The sequence below is a fragment of the Strigops habroptila genome, chromosome 3 (assembly GCF_004027225.2).
Source record: "Strigops habroptila isolate Jane chromosome 3, bStrHab1.2.pri, whole genome shotgun sequence".
Lineage (NCBI taxonomy): Eukaryota > Metazoa > Chordata > Aves > Psittaciformes > Psittacidae > Strigops > Strigops habroptila.
This window is the reverse complement of record NC_044279.2, coordinates 61,239,671-61,257,115: the sequence shown is the minus strand read 5'-3', so window position 1 is coordinate 61,257,115 and position 17,445 is coordinate 61,239,671. Positions and strand designations below refer to the sequence as shown.

Below are 17,445 nucleotides of genomic sequence, written 5' to 3'. Positions count from 1 at the left end.
AGTTTTTTCTAGCAATCTCCTACCAACATTTAAAACTTTCTTAAATGCTATTTCCAGCAGAAATCCCAAGAAGATAATTTAGGAGGGGTTTGGGTTTTTTTTAACTGTTGGCTACCAAAACAATTTTAAAGGCCCACTACATACATTCATCAACAGCAGATACCTTCTTTATAAACCTCTTCTTCAATGAATGAGCCCTTTCCTTTTGAAAAACATTTTCCAATTTGGATTTAAAGTTTCGGCTGCCCAGAGATGCATTATGTGTAATTCCTGAACATCCATTTCTCCACTGTTTCAGTTACCATACATATTTGCCTGCTGTCTTCCAGGTATTTTTTAACTGCAGCTGTGTGGGAACCTTGGAATCTCCTTCACAAAGCTCCTCAGCTGTGGTGGGACCATGCCAAAAAGGAAATGAGTGTCCAAAAATGTTTCTGTATTTTCTAGTAATATCTGTTATCACTTCATATACTTTGTCAGTAGGTGGCACACCTGGGTACATACTGCTTCTAAGGTAAGACCTCATTTCTGCCAGCATTGCCAAATGTTTTCAAGGTGTTTTGACATGTGTAACTGGGTCTCCTTCCTCCCCTATTGTGAAATATTTTGAACTACACAAGGTGGCTTTTAAAATATTTTTTTACTATTGAAAAGTATCATACTTTGACAATGAGTTTTCTACCATTGAAGCAACAATGTGCTTATGACTACCTCTACCAGCAATACCTTTCTGGTTTTAAACATAATATAGGAGGCCTGGTTATCATTTATATCAAATTATACTTCCCTTGATGCCTTTTACATTAACAGAATGGTGTTAAACAGCCTCCATGCAAATGGAATTAGCTCTGCACATGCCAGTGTGTGCACATATATGCTTATAGGAAGCCAGTTTTCTCCACTTGCTATGGATACTGATGCACAGCTACAGAGAGGTGATGTGACCCAAGCCCTCTATCTACACTCAACTCTTCTTCTCTGGTGCATTTTATTATTCCATATAATTGTTCTGTCCCAGATTTCTCTCTTCAAAACAAAGATAGATGTAGCATGCGTTTTTTTTTTTTTCTTTTCTGTTGTAATAATCACAGGTTTATTAAATGCTTGTCCCAAGGAATTGTTCCAATATGTATTTAACTGCTGGAACTATTTGTCCATCACCAAGTGGAAGTTTTGAAACTAATTTTAGAAAGTGCAAAAGGAATTTAATACTTCCAGCTATTAATCTGGATTTCTGTCAGCTTCTTGCAATTTTTGGATTCTAAGTGTTGCTCCACTTTGTTTTGGAAAGCTTTCTTTCTCAGTTCCTCTTTCCAAATAATTTCCAGATGGGTACATTCTACTTCTCAAACAAAACAACAGTAAGTATAGTTTAGCTAGTCTTTATTATTGTTGTGTTTTCTTACCCCAAAATTCTCTTTGTTTTCAAATGAAATTTCATGGAACAGGTCTTGTGTCATTGTCAGTGTCTTTATGTCACATGGAAAAAGCCAGTGCTAGAACTGGCTAGCTGAATATAGGGTACTAGTGGCTGAATATAGGGTATATGGGAAAACCTAAATAAAGAAATGTAACTTCAGCTAGGGTTCTAGCACAGTACTTGAACCAGAATTAATACGCACAGAGAGACTTTCAGAAATGGTTGAGGTGAGGATCATTTTCCACTGCCATTCACAAACACTGCCAGTGAGGTATATGCCTCAAATTATATAAGCTGCATAGCTTTCTCCACCCACCTCGTAGGGATTCAATTGAATACTGCAAAAACACATGGCATCTCTCCCTCTCCCTAATACAATACAATCAATCATATTATAATCCATTTTAGACAATTCTTAGCAAATATTATGCACCACTCAAACTGTCCATGCACCAATAGGAGGATGATTCAAAAGCTGAAAGCTTGTAGCAAAGCTTTCAGAATTTCCACAAGGTTGCCCTCTGTGATGGCTTCTGACACAAGGGGGTTTTTTTGTTGTATAAATATGGCCATACGGCTATGCAGGGATGCAGTTTCCTTCCCTTTTCCCTTTACATGATGCCCCCCTTCTATCCATAAAACATTGTAGAAAATGTACTGACATGATACCACACAGGACCTCGAAACCATCATCGCCATGCTCCTGCTTTTGAATTTGTCTCCACTGCAGAAGTGTCTGGGAGGAGACTTTCATAGTTGAACACCTATGAGCTTAAATCACTCAGAGTTGCCCGCACTTCTCAACCCTAAGAACTTGCTTTCAGGGGACTTAATCAATTTACTTTGAAAAGCTTAGAGAGGTTTTCAGTAACGATACTAAAACATTTTGTCATATGAAACATTTCTTATAAGCAAAACAGCTTTATTGGTTCTACTCCAGAGCATTTATTTCTGTTGAAAATCGTTCTGCTTCGAGAGCCATTTAACTGAAACTGAGGAGTTATATGTTGTTCTGCTGGATTAAAAGCACCCAAATCTGATGTGCAACTAAATAAATCATATTTTAGTAAATTCAGATGAAAAACCTGTGGGCACAATTCCACCTTAAGCTCACACTTGCTTTTCTGAAGTCCATCACTGACTGACTTTCCTTGAAAATCTGCTTGAACTGAAAATGTGCTTCTGTTCCCTGAAAGAAAAAAAAATGCTCTTTGAAAACAAATAGTCCCAAGGTCAAGTTGCAGACTTCATTAAGTATGTTTTCCAATGATCTATTTTTAAAATTATTCAGTATTTAGTCAGCTCCGATAAGATTCCAGCACTTAAACAAGCTTATGTTTTCAGATGAGCAGATATTGTTGCACCTGCCATGAAGCACAAATACAGCTAAATCCCTAAAAGCCTATAAGATTTAGTGACATTTACTTCAAGGGTTTACATGACTGAATTAATTGAAATATGCTTATAGCTGGTGACCGAGTCATTTGCTGAAATGTCGTCTTAGCGGTATTAGATTAATTAAAATTGCCAAGAAACTTAAGAAAGCCCTGATGTTTTGGAGAAAAACTCCTGCAATTCAGATAGCTGTTGTTTAAGTATGAGCTATTAATAGCAGGTGAGTAAGCAGTGAAAAGGAAGTCTCAGATCTTCCCGAGATGTTTGGATCTCACTCAGGATCTCAAAAAACGTGTGTTTCAGTGCAAAGACAATACAAACAGTAAATTCTTCTTTTCATCTGAAAGAGAAGATTTTATTATTTTCAGGATATGAATCCTATGGAACACATAATAAATATCCCAATATCGCAAACCCAGTAAATATTGTTTTTATTTTCCAGTTTTTGCTTTCTATTCTTCACGTTTGTTTAAAACAACTTCCAGGCTGAGGCTTGCTTGTGTAGCATGAATCTGATATAAGGGCAAAATTGTTCTTCCAGCTCAAAATCATTTTACATTCATGCCTGCATAGGTGGCAGTGCCCATATAAACCACACTAGAACAGACTATATGATGATAATCCATTGTCATGGCAATAGAGAACAAAGTACTCCAATTACAAAATGAGATGCACACAACAACTTTTGGATCATGCTACTTTGGTGTTCTTTTCCATATTTTCCTTCACGTGCTTTCCTATTTTCACTAAATTAAGGGAAACAGCCTTTACAATATGGGTTCTTAATGCTGTTCTGGCAGCTACATTGGGAAATAATATAACATCACTAGTGGGGAAAAAAACAGAGCTAGTTCTGCAATGTCTTTATTATTTTTTAAAAGGTATTCCTGATTACATGAATTTCTGCTGAATCTGAGTCCTTCCTAGTTCAAAGTATACTGACCTTCAAAGTGCTATGTTTCTGCACAGTGAATACTGAATTTCAGCCCATTTTTTTTCTTTTTATATTTATAGAATGAATGTGAAAACAGGCCCTTTCATCTATTACCTGTGTTACTCACCCCACATATCAAGCATGTCCCAGTTTAACTGTGTGACTAGAAGTACCCACATGCTAAAAGTAAAGCATGTACTCAGGTTCTTGCTGGGTTAGTTATTATAATAGGCAGTCTGATATATGCTGAGTGAAACAGCATGCTTGAGCAGCTGCTGAGGTTAGCAGCAGATTAATCATACTGATTTCAGTGGCTCCTTACACACATTGCTGCTACCACGTATATGAAAGGCAGCTGTGCTCCTGCCTGCTGCCTCTACCCTCCTACAAGAGCCAGGACAATGACCAAGCCTGAAGCAGAGCTGATCTGGAGCCAGAAGGACTGATGTCTGTGCTGTACACCTGCTTCAAGCTCAGAAAAGTCCAAATGCAAATGTTCTGTTCTGTCAGAGAATAGCTTGGAGGATTTACCTTTACAGGAGGTGAGATCATGATCCTAGATATAGTGCAATGGGAACTGAGTGCCTAAATACCTTGTACTAGCCTGGGTCATAAGTCCCAATTTCAGAGAGTATTTAACTGAATAAGGCTATCCAACAATGCACGATTTCACAAACAATTTTCTTGTCCTGTGTTAGTAACTCTTAAGTGCAAGAATTACCTTAAAATACACCACATTCTTAAAATATGATACTGAATAGAGATGTTCAGGATTCGTAGATGCTGTTCTGATTTTATCACATTATTTACACATTTCTGTAATTCTGTTAAGTCAGTGTCAGTAAGGAGGAAAAAGTGACATTTCTTTCCTTCCTCTTGCTTTTTATTTGTGTCCAAATTATCCACAGTCAATTCTTTATTTCTTTTTAATACCTTTTTTTTTTTTAGGTGCATTAAACCGCACTTGAAATCATTTGCACTTGGTATCTATACCCTGGCAATAAGAGTACTTGGTAAGTCGAGTTGTACTCTTAGGTATACCTTAATATACTCCTCACTAATTTTTTATCCTAGAATTAAACTTTGATTGTTGGAAAGAATGATGTCTGACAAGTTAATATGACATGATTAAGAAAAAAATAGGAAAAAGAAGCAGCTTTATATTTCATCAATTGTATAACTGCTTCTTAGGTATAATAAAAATATACATGGACAATGCCTGTAGAGGTGACAAGTGATCCTTTGGGCTATGAAGCTAACATCAAAATTACTTTTTCTATTTCCTTATTCAACAACAAGCATGACAGAACAGCTATAGCTCAGAATTTGTGATAATTTTTCAGGCCTATTTTTGTTAGTTTCTAAGGGAATTAATCTAACTACAGGCATGTCTGAGGGCAGGGTTCACTGCAGCCTTGTGGTAGAGCCACCTGTAAGTTTTTTCTAAAATCAAGGGTACCATGATATGCCAGTGACCTGGAAACTCTAAGATCATCTAGGTAATCATAGAAGAGGCAGTAATTAGCTAGAAGCAAGTCACTTATTTAAATAGGGAAGACTTAGATGAGGTGGATGAGGCAAATGAAAAGACATCAAAACAAGTTGTTGGCTTCTTTCTCATACTTTTGCAGATGAGGATTTTCCCCCCAGGCTTACTTTTTATCTCCAGCAACCATGGGTGGCTCCCCAGGTTACACCTGATGTAAGGTTTTCCTTTTCCACCACCCACAAGCACCGCAGTAGGTTTGCCCCTGCCTCAGTAGCATCTCATGATACTTGCAGGATACTTGTAGCCTCACTGCAGGCTCTCAGGCATGCTACCTCTCTCCCTTCTCATGCCCCAGAACCAACACACAGGACATCCCCCACCCCCAAGCTGAACAGGCTCCATAGCCCTCAAGAAAGAAGTATCTCCTTTCCCCTCCCACCACCCAGAGGTCCTTCAGGGCAAGGAAGCCAAGCCATGGCCAGCACTCCTTCCGCTGACTTCCACAGGCTTTTTGATGTTCAGCTGCGTTTCCTCCCCACCCTGATTCCCCACAGCGAGGAAAGGGAGGTGTGTGCCTGGGCAACACAAGGCACAACTTCTTGAACCAGCAAACAGTGTGGAAATATCATGGCTGTATGAGTGTATTATTTGATGTTCTACATGAACATGTTTCTAGATCTGAACTGATCATCCTGGAAAGTAACCTTCTTGCCTCTATTTATTTGCTAAACACACCCAGCGGGAATTCCAGCCCCAGTATATTTTGGAATGGCCATAGATACCTCTTGCCTGAAATGGGGAAGCAAAAGATGTGGCGGAAGAGGAGCGTGCAAACTCTATGACTCCAGTGCACTCAGGTAACAGCTCTTCTCCATTCATTCTTTAACTTGTGTTCTTTAAGTACATCTATATCTAGCACTGGTGGAATAGTTTCTCTTCAGAAAAATTGAGTGAAAGATTTGTTGCCAAATGAAAGAGTCTGACTAGCTGACTAGCAATATTAACAATAATGCTCAGATTTTAGCATTCTTTTTTTGTTTAGTCTCTTTGAGGGAGGGGGGCGTCATCTTATTTCAATATCAGCCAGAGATATTTTAGTCACTTGATTTTTCACCCAAAAAAGTGCTGTTAAAACTTCAAGTTCAGCTAACGCTTCGCCTGTTTTTGAACAACTCTGCTGTGAGAGTACATGCATGTAAGTAAATAAGTAAACGAGCTGCTAAGCTTCATCATTGCTTCATGTTCAAAAAGGAAGCCAAGGTTGCCACAAAGCATGCTTGGCTTATCTTGAGGCTTAAGCACAGTGTTGTCTTTATCAGTTTATTGCTAGAGGAGGGTAATTATCTGAACTGCATTCATGAAAGACATATTACCAGAAATGGAGAATGGAATAACAATGGTAAAAGGAAAATGAGAGAACTGGTTGCCCTTCCCCCCACACCCAGGAAAAAAACATGAGGGGAGGGTTCATCTTGTTTTGAAAATCCGAAGAAAAGAACAAAAGCTCAGCTGGGACTCATAGCTAATAAAACATAATGATGTTGTTGTTGCTGCTGTTGTTGTTATTGTCATTATGCCTGTAAAGCAAAAATGCCATCAAAGGGTCTTCTTATCACTGGTACTGTTTATGAGGCAACTGAAAATTAGATTAATTGCCCTGGGAATATGTTATTCTCACTGAAGCACATTGGGGTGGAGGAGGTCAGTCAATGCCTGAGACACTTTCTTAGCCACAGACCACACCATACCTAACCTGGGTGAGCTGGCAAACTCTCATCTACAGGGTCATCACCTTGCTGGAAGAGCTTCATACTCAGCCTTTCCTCATGAAAATATGAATGTGTCCTCGATGCCTTCTAGTTGTATGTTGCCTTTGAAATAGGCTCTGATCGATCATTTCTCTCTCAGGTATGTGTACCTGGGGCTGACTTTGGTGTTGGGCACGGTGTCCATTTTCTTCAGTGTTGCTGTCCTTTGGGTTCTCCGGAAAAGGTCTTCTCCACAAGATGAGACCCTCTCAGCCAACGGGGAGAGAGGCACCCGTGGGACAAAGAGCAGGAAAGCTAATTTTGTCAATAGTGACCATTTAATTCAGACAACTTACTGGCCAGAAAAGGAGACTAGGCTTTAGGAAGACTGAGATCTCCACCACGAATTTACCCAGTCGGTGGTGTTCCAGGCAAAAAGTCATCATCAATGAAGCAGTATCTTAGCATCCACCCTGAAAACATTCACCTTCATGTAATTTTCCAAAAGCAAAGACAACCATTTTAGCACATGTACAGCTCTGAAAACACTGCTCAACGTTTGTCCTGCTCAGTCTGCATCACTCAAGTGAGGTGATTCGTAAAGGCTGGGAAGGTTCAGCTTTCGCCCCTGATAAGAAGTTGGTTCTATGGCTGCCCTTTAGCTCAATCCCTTCTCATCAAACTGCAACAGCCACTGCTGCCCCTGAGCCTCTTCCTGTGTGTGAGGGGTAGTGGGGAGGCTGCAACATAACTCTCTCCACCAAGGTATCAGCCCATGAGGAGCTGGTGCACAAAACCTGACTTGGCAACCTGGAAGGTGCAGGGATATCCTGCACATAGCTCGCCCCTGCAAGCAGTGCAGCACGGGGCAGGGGAAGAGTGGTTTGCCAGAAAGACAAATCAGCTACGGGCTCTGGGCATCCCATGAATTCAACCCATAACATGCAGCACATCAAATGTTGTAGTTAGGGATTCTTTTTCAAGTAGCTCTATTATAGCACAACAATTGCAGCAATAAAAGTTGTCATTGCAGTCAAAGAGATCATATGAGTATCGTCCAAAAGAAACTGGAATAAACCCAGAGCTTTTTTAGGTTTCCAGCAGTTTCTTGCTACTTGCTAGTACTCAGTCAACTGAATAATTCCATGCATTTTATGCAATGTAGTAACACCATGATACAAGATACATATGATTTGCTTTTTAAAAAGCTATGACAAGACAGCTTGGGAACAATAAAAAGAATTCAAAGACCAGGTGATTTGGGGCTTTTCCTTTTAATTTGTATTTGCTAGCTGAATCTAAGACATGTATCATAGTATCAATTTATATATCATTTTTTCAGTTTGTCAATATTTGGTATTAAATAAATTTGGTGTGGGGAATACAATGGAGAGCTGTTTAACATGGAACAAAATCTCAAGGATGCTTGCACTGAAAATGATAGTGACAGCACCACTACAAATGATATCCTTTCAAGCAATTAGAATTTTAGAACACATGATGAAATGTAGTCTTCACCTGTCATCATAATATTGGAAAAACAATCTTATATGACATAACTTGCATCTCAGCAGTGACTGTAGGTACCCCACTACCTAGCTGAGGTTGCAGATCAGAGGCAGATGGAAGCCTCTTCTAGGGAATGCATAGGAAGAGCAGATGTATAAGAAAGAAGTTTACTGAACTTTATAAATGATAAATGTTTACAGTATGCAATTAGGGAACTACCTAATCCATTCAATAGGAATACCAAGAAGGATGTTTCTTAAGCACCAAATGTCTGCAGCAGGTAAGGATTTAAAGCCACCACCTGGGAAAATGCAGTTGTCAGAGGAAGGACGAGTGCCACCCACCATTTGCCATGTGGGTGTGTGTTTAGGCAGCGGCCTGGAATATTGGAGACTCAGTCACCTATCTCAGCTCTTTGTCCTTCCAGATGAGCGTCAGAGGCTACAGACAATGGGGTACTGAAGAGCAGTGTCTTTTCACTTTGCCTTGTACAACCAGATATTGAACTAAACAAGCAAAATGAAAATAATGAGAAGGTTTGTGAATATGGGACTAACTGAAGCATTATGGCTAGGGTGAACCACAAAGATTGGCATTCCAGTCTCCGGTCTCATTCATACTACATCATCATAAACCAGCAAAAACTGCCAAACCACATCAGCATCCAGGAGTAAGAGAGATGCTTGGGAGACCACTTTTCATAGCAACGAGCTGTCAGATCCAGTGAGAGAAAGGGGCAAGTACACACTGACATAAAGAGGAGGGAAATCTGCACTTCACTCAATACTTGATGTTGTATGTGTGTCAAATAAATAGGGATGATTCCTAATTTGCGAATCAGTCGCGGCAGGTTTTATGGCAAGAACACAGCTGCTTAGCAATGCTGAAGTTGTCATGGAGGCAGCTCTGCACATACCTGGCAGCAAGGTGGCCAGGAAAACTCACTAGCATACAGGACGAAGAAAGAAATTAAGAGACATAAACATATGTTACTCTAATACAGAAAGAAACATGGGAAAAAACCCAACTTACTGAGTTATTACCTACGCTTCTGTCTGTAAGGCTGTACTTAGTGAATAATTCTTTTAAAGCATGGGCATTCCTTCCATACCCCATTTTCTTTACACATGAAAGGAAGAGGAATACTATAAAACAATTTGTTTCAGTAAGTCTTATTTTCATTATGGTTGAAAAAATCACTCTTTACTTCTCACACTTCAGCAATGATAATACTGAAAGTTACCAAGCAGATATACTCCATTCCCACTTTGAAGTATTTTAAAGTCTGCTTACTTTATTTTAATACATAAAGTAGTAATGTGGGTGAATGGATGAGTGTATGACTAGAGACACATATTCTGAATTTGTTATAATAGATGAACAAATGGCCTTAGCACTAAGGGATTTGGACTTGTCAAGTTCTTCCTGCCAGAATTCTTCATCTTAAACTAAATCTGCCACTAGTAATGTCTCACAAAGGTCAACGAATCTGGGTGTATTTATTATTTTTTTTTTAGAATTAAAGTTATTAAACCACAATTGAGAGATGGCAAAGAAGTAAATAAATACCTTTCATTTTCACCTTTCAAAAGCTAAGACTGTTAAAAGAACTGGCTGAGATTTCCCAACCACTGATGTCACCCTTTGAGGCCACAGTGGGACTCACAACCTTGTTAAGAAGTATTCATGGGCTGTATGCGACGTAAAAATGGTATTAACATATTTTCAGCTTATAGCAAAGGGCCCTAATTGGCACACACGGGAGAAGGCAGGGTACCACGCCATGTCGCATGATAAGATATGCAACCAGGCCTGAGCCACGTGAGCCAGCGCACATTTTCTCTTCTACCTCCCAGCAAAGAATGCAACACCTAAATTATACGTCTTACTTATAGGCAAATCATTTATAATCACATCAGTAGGGAAACACTGAGGAATTCTAACAAATGAAGAAGGCAAGAATATGAGGTCAGTTGACTGTGGAAACAATGCATTTGATCTATGGCTCAGGCCCTCCCAGTATTTGAAAATAGCACCAGTATAGGAGGAAGCATCTTCAGGTCACAGGCAGCAGAACAGCTACCCCATGCCTGTTCCACTGTGAAATTGCTATATATGAACCTGTAATCTGGGGGAATTGCAAAAGACAGAGACAAAATGGTATGAATGTATCAAAAAGAATACACAGGCTGAATAATGAAAGGTTTGCTCCCTGGTGTGCTCAAATTAATGAGTAAAATTGAGGTACTACCGTAATATTTTTAAAGAGCAACATGATTAGTATCATCTGAGAGAAAACACTGACATTACCACTTTGGCTGGTGTGACTGTTGATGACACAACACAGTTTTAATTGTTTAAAATATGCAACTTAATTCTGCATAATACTGAAAGAAAAAAGTTAGTCCTCTCTAGAAGCTATGAAGTCCATAGTACATAGACTCGCAAGCAGCTAAGTCACAGGGGTATTTTAAAAGTATTTGTAGAGAACCATTATTGATAATCTTGAGAAATATGAAGAAACTGAGCACACTTGTTTAACAGAAGATGAGCATAAGAGGATATTGAAAACTAGCAAGTACAGCATAAATGAACAGGAAATGCTTCATCTCACCAATAATAGAATTATGGGGATAGAAGTTTGCACAGATTTAAATAGTGAGTAGGTGAAGAGAAAAAAAGTTTTGAAGGCTCTTTAAAGTGTAAAAACCATCTCAGAAAGTCCCAGGAAAAAAAAAAAGTGTGGAGAGAGAAAAAGAATAAAAAGAATAATCCCACGAATAATCCCTGGAGAGTGAAAGAGCATATGAGAAAGCATGGTTATGTATAAGACTACAAAGATGACCAGTAGCAAGAGAGATTAGGACTGGTTGGTGTAGAAAAAAAGATAAAAAAAGGAGAACTGTAAGTGGCACGAGAAGTGTTGCTAAGGATCAGTTGCTCACCATCTCTTCCACCACAAGAACCAGGAAGCACGCAACCAAGATAGTAGAGGGGGTTCAAAACAAAGGAGTTGTCTTTTCACACAACAGGTATGCCATCTGAGAAATCCTCACAAAGAAATTTTGTATACATAGGTTCAAAGAGAGACAGGGTAGTTATAGAAAAGTAAAAAGTCATGTGGGTCATTAGGTACCTGCCTTTGCCTTCTGCTCAAGACTTCTCTTGTATTTTGAAACTAACTGGCTATTGGGAAAGCAGTAGAGATTTTGTGTGTACTGCTGACTCATGCTTTCCCTAAGCATCCTCCCTCGGCTACCGCCTCTCAGGTCTTTGAGGGCATACATGGTCTTGACCTGCCCCTCCTGGGACCCACATCCACCTCTGCCCATGGGCCCCAGAACGCCATTTCAGCTCCAGCTTGCACATGCAGTCCTGATCTGAGCCATTTTGGAGGTTTGCATGTGCTGTCCTCTACCTTGCTCTTTCTGAATTATTGTCTGGGTTTCCAGGTTTGTCCTAGGACCTGACTTCTTAACTTGCCGTTGGCTGATGGTCACTGGCCTGAGGCTGGGACCAGTGGCTGTTGCTGTCTCAGATCTGCTGACCCTGATCAGGTGTTGGGTGTACGGCCTGAACTGGGCTGGCCCTCAGCTACCATCTTGTGCCCCCTTGTAGAGCAGCCTCTGTCAGCAAAAGCCTTTGGGCTATAGGGATCACAGGTCTGACTCAGGCTAGTTGTCCTGTCTTGTACCCTGGAGCATCACTAAGCAAGTGCTGCATGAGGCAGTTCTTCATTCAGTGCTAATCAATCTCTGGAAGAAAGAAAGTCCATAGTTTCTATAAAAATTATGAGAACAATTTAAAGGTGGGGCCCTTTAATGCTGATTTAGAGTACTCATTAAAATTATCTTACTTAAGCAACATGTGGTTAATATCATCAAGAGGTTGGTTAACCACCAGGTCTTCACAGATTAATACAGCTTACTGAATTTTCAGGAGAGCAAAAAAGGAAAGGATTTAGTGGAGAGCAAGCAGAGCACATTTTCACAGCTTGATGGTGACCAGGTCAGGAAACTTTCTCTCATGGCCGTCGAGCAAGGTAACGTTTTGAAAGGTTGTTGTACATGGTAATAGCCAGAACCCTCTCCTTGATGCCATGATGTTGACACTTCTGAACGAATATGGTGAGAAATGGGGACTGGTTTCGAAAAAAACCCTGTGAAAGTGTTATCCAGTCCACAAAAATTTCTTTTAATTGAATTCTGCGGACAAAGGTAGACTATGTTCAAGTGCCTGGAAATCAAACAGAACAAAACTGCATTAGAAATAAGATAACTTTTTTCACTAGAACAACTGTCTTGGGGATGTTATAGATTTTTCTGTCAAATCAAGACTTGACTATTCTTGTAGATCTGCTCTAGTGTAACAAGCCAGATGAACAGCTTAGTGAGGTTATGTTGTATATAATGCCAAACATTCAATTATAGAATCATAGAATCACAGAATGGTTTGAGTTGGAAGTGACCTTGAAGCTCATCTAGATCCAACTCTCTGCCATGGGCAGGTACACATTCCACTAGACCAGGTTGCTCAAAGCCCTGTCCAATCTGTCCTTGAGCACTGCCAGGGATGGGGCAACCACAACTTCTCTTGTTCCAGTGTCTCACCACCCTCACAGTGAAGACTTTCTTTCTAATATCTAGCCTAAATCTCCCCTCTTTCAGCTTAAAGGCATTCCCCCTTGTCCTATCCCTACATGCCCTTGAAAAAAGCTTCTCTCCAGCTTGCTTGTAGGCCCCCTTTAGGCACCGGAAGGCTGCTCTAAGGTCTCCCTGAAGCCCTCTTTTCTCCAGGTTAATAAGGCCAGCTCTCTTGGCCTGGTTTCATTGGAGAGGTGCTCCAGCCCTCTGATCATTTTCGTGACCTCCTCTGGACTCGCTGCAACAGGTCCATATATCTCTTATGTTGGAAGCCTGAGAGCTGAATGCAGTACTGCAGGTGGGGTCTCACGAGAGTGGAGTATAGGGGACCATGCTTCTTTTGATGCAGCCCCTTGAAACACAATTTTTTTTTCCAGTTGTCAGATCTCCGGTTATATCTCAGACCATGTGAATGTGAAGGGGGTTTTGCCCTGGGGATTTCACCTGATGTATGCATGTATTTCCTTGCTGTGGTGCAGCACACGTTGGACTAGCACCTACAAAATCTAAGTACTCGCCAGTGACTTGCACACCACCAATTCTGTGTCTGTAATAGAAACTCCAAACCAAGCTACTGATGAAGACTGAATGCAAAGAGAAGCTGTAAAATCAGCATTAGAGACTACCCTTTGCATTTTACAGATGAAAATAAGAAATATAACTTAAAAAGTGCTTCCTGGTCTACTTTTCCCCAGATAGATACATATTGCAAATCAATGACAAAATTATCAGTGAGTTCTTAGGAAAGACAAAAGCTCCACCAAGCAGTGGAAGGAACAAGTTCCAGACACTAGCGAAGATGGCACAAATCAGCTTGTCAGCATGCTTTATAGCGAAAGGCTGAAATTAGAGTCACTGAAACAGAAGCACCAAGAAACTTTTTCCATCATTGTAAAGGTTTTTTACGTTCTCAGGATTTCCTTAGCTGTGCACCATCCCTTTAACTTAGTTCATTAACGAAGCTTTTAAATACATTGATTTTCTCTATCTAGGGATTAGTGTCCTGAGAATAAAAAGGACTCAAATCAAAGCTGCCTACTGCAGTTGGTCTCTGCCTGGCCGACTGCTCCCTGCTACTGCTGCCTCACCCCTTGCAAATTGGTGCCTTGGCAGCCACTTCTCGTGGGAGTTTGCTGCCACCCTCTGCCTGGAGGAATCTGCAACCAGCTGCCGCGGTAAAGGTGATTCTTAGTGTGGCTTTATAAGGATTGTTTTGATTCTTTTTATTCTTTTATTTATTTAATCAGCAATTACTGATATCTCAGTGTTCTTATTAAGGGGATTTTTACTTTTTTTTTTTTTTTTTTTTCCCATGAGCGTAAGTTACAGTCATACAGGAGGGCTTGGATGAAAAAAGGAGTGAGATGAAAGGTCTTTTTTCAGATGTGAAACCACACTCTTTGATTTCACTTCAGTAGTTTCACATTTCCCATTCTGGTACTTTTGGTCAACAGTTTGTTCAAGAAGTCAACTTTGAATGTGAAAGCTTCTACAGAAAGCTTGGACAACAGCAGTGTGAATATAAAGAACTCTTCTAATCTGTACAGAAAGCAAAGTATAAAAGATATTTTAATTCTTGTAAAGTTAGAAATTAATGGTATATACAGGACTAGAAAAAAATCGGAAGGAATTGCTATGTATTCATAGGTTAGGATGAGGAAACTAAAGGAATAATGTTTCCCCTTTTACTATACGAAAAAGAAAGCGGCATTTTTTTTTCTACAGGTTCTATTACTTCCAGATCACAGAGTACGTTTAGCTCCATGCCTTTTCATATTTTTAGGCTCAAAAGCAGGTAGGTCTGCTAATACATCTGAAGACAACATGAAAACGAAACCTTAGGAACACAAGGTTTCATCAAATAAATATTGTAAACAAGAGGGAATATTTATCTTGGCAGAGCATAATATTGGAGCTTGTGACACACCTTTGAAGAAGGACAAGGACACAGGCCTTTGTGTGTACATGTGCTTGGTGGAACACCAGTAACCACACAAATTAGCAGAAGTATGGTATGCCATCCTGCAATAAAGAGCAATAGACGAGTCACTATGCCTATCTTGTGACTAGAAAATGTCAGCCATAGTATAAGAAACATGCTGGAAGTGGATGGTTGATGCTTTATGCCACAAAAAAACACGGAGAATCCCACCACTGGCAAGAAGAGGACCACATCTGTTGTAAAACCATAATTTTGACCTCTGAGGTGTCCATCCAGAACTCAACTTGATGAGAACTGAGCAAGATCAACAAACTTCAAGTTAGTTCTGCTTTTAGTGCAGAGGTTTGGACCAGATGAGCTCCAGAGGTTCCTTCCAGTCTTAAATTATGCTGTGATTCCAAGACTTTAAGTTTTTCTATAAGATTACTTTCTTTTGGAAGGCATCTCAAACTTTGATGAAGCCAACAGTTAAGATCCATCTATTTTAGGTTTCTCAGCCAGGCATCAGTCTGTCTCTTTAGTTTTCATTGCTGTTATTAGATTTCTAAAGGTATTATGTATGTGCAGCATTTCAGCTTCACTTTTTGAAATAACAGTAAAGGCACAAAGTTAGATGGAATGGTTATACAGAGGAGAGTCTAGATATCACAGAGGGAAAAAAAAGAATAATGAACCTGAGAATGGCAAAATAGGAGTGGAATATGATGTTAAATAGAAAGTTGTACAGTTGATGGCCAATAACAGGAGTTTCTGCTCCAGGGTAGGATCTCCTTAGCTGAAAATTTTGAGAAGACCCTGGATATACCTGTTCATTTTAGATAATTAGGAACCTCTCTTAAAAAGATGAAAATGCCATATGTAATCTGAGAACATATCAGACATGGTTACAGATAAGGAATAGTTAATATATCAAGATGTGGTACAGGTGAGATTACACCTGTAGTATTGTATATATTTTTAGCCATGTGCATTTATGAAATATGGATCCAGATAGAAAGCACTATAGCTAAGGGCTCCAAGATGCAATGCAGAATCGAGAGAGACTATTTTTCAAGAAATTATTAAGTATGATTACTTTATTTACCTAGTAAAACAGGTTGAAAAACCATGCTGTCTTCATCTATGATCGAAGTTGAGACCTAAGTATCAGATTGAGAGGAACGGCTTTTAAAGCTGAAGAACCCTGTCAGTTCAAAACCAGAATACAATTTGATCATGACTGGAAGTTGAAAGAATGTTTCCATACATCAGAAGACCAGTCTTTTGTAGTAGCCTTAGAAGTGGATGGAGTGGGAGGGAATTCAGTTCTTAGTGTTCTCAAGGCAGGGCTTGGCCTTTTCACAAAAGGTGCTTTTGAGTTTGCAGACTGGATTTATGATCTGGATTCCTCCTGCATTCTTATTTTACAATTTTACTAATACTTGCAGTTGAATTGCCCTGACATATGGTTTGGAGAGACTACGATTTTCTTGATGTGCCTCTTGTTCTAGGCAGCTAAAGGGAACTGTCTTGCTGAGAATTGGGAAAACCACGAGCAGTGCAAGGTATTGCTGATAACAATGTTGAAGGCAAAATTCAATTAAGATTATCCAAAGGTCAGCATTATTAAATAGGCTGTTATTTTTCATAGCAAGTAAAAGAATTGGTGTGGTGGCAACTGCAGCAGGGAATGGCCCACAATCTGCAAGGAATTGAACTTTTTGGTATAACATCCCGGCAGACAGTTATTGTAGTTCACATGCTTTAAAAATTGCTTCTTTTTTTAACTACAATTACACTCTGGAGTCACGCATAATGCACAACAAAAGCACAATCACATAAAATACTTCTCAGGAAACCCACTCAGGTTTCCCTAAACTAGACCCGTAAGTAGGTAAAGGGCTGCTCCAAAGTGCACATAGCCCCAATACACTTTCACATTGGGTTTGCCTGTGCTATTAATAGCACTGAACTACGAATCTGAACAGTCTTCTAAGCATGATTGTTTCTTGAACACCCAGTTTGTTCAATATAGCCAAGGCATTATATTTTCTCTTCCTGCAAGTCCTTAGCTGGCTCTATCAGGTCTTAGCTGAATGGACTTCAGCCATAGACCATGAAAATAAAACTTAATACCAAAATACGTGTTAGCTATCCATAACCAAGCACACTTCTAAAGTTGGGACACCCCATTTTTAAATGCCAGGAATGTCTGAACTATTATAAGCTTGGCAAGCTCAGGGAAAAATGTATTTCACAAGAGTGTAAAAAAGGAACACACTTGCACATTTTCTACCTAATTAATTTTTTACTACTGTGGATAAACATGTATTTTGAGACCTTTATCAGAGAGCAGAACTGGGAGGAGACAAGATTAAAACTGCCT

The 17,445-nt window shown here is 39.7% G+C and overlaps 1 protein-coding gene across 7 annotated transcripts in view; it reads left to right on the top strand.

The window, feature by feature from the left end:
• Window positions 1-8,236, top strand: part of LOC115605179 (solute carrier organic anion transporter family member 1C1-like) — a 31,031-nt gene extending 22,795 nt beyond the window's left edge. For all 7 annotated transcript variants that reach the window (XM_030479213.1, XM_030479211.1, XM_030479210.1 and 4 more), the window contains 4 exons: window positions 330-514; window positions 4,698-4,762; window positions 5,978-6,095; window positions 7,147-8,236. In XM_030479213.1, the coding sequence (XP_030335073.1) occupies window positions 330-514; window positions 4,698-4,762; window positions 5,978-6,095; window positions 7,147-7,369 (591 nt within the window). In that variant the 3' untranslated portion in view covers window positions 7,370-8,236. The remainder of the gene's footprint in view (window positions 1-329; window positions 515-4,697; window positions 4,763-5,977; window positions 6,096-7,146) is intronic.
• Window positions 8,237-17,445: the final 9,209 nt, after the last annotated feature.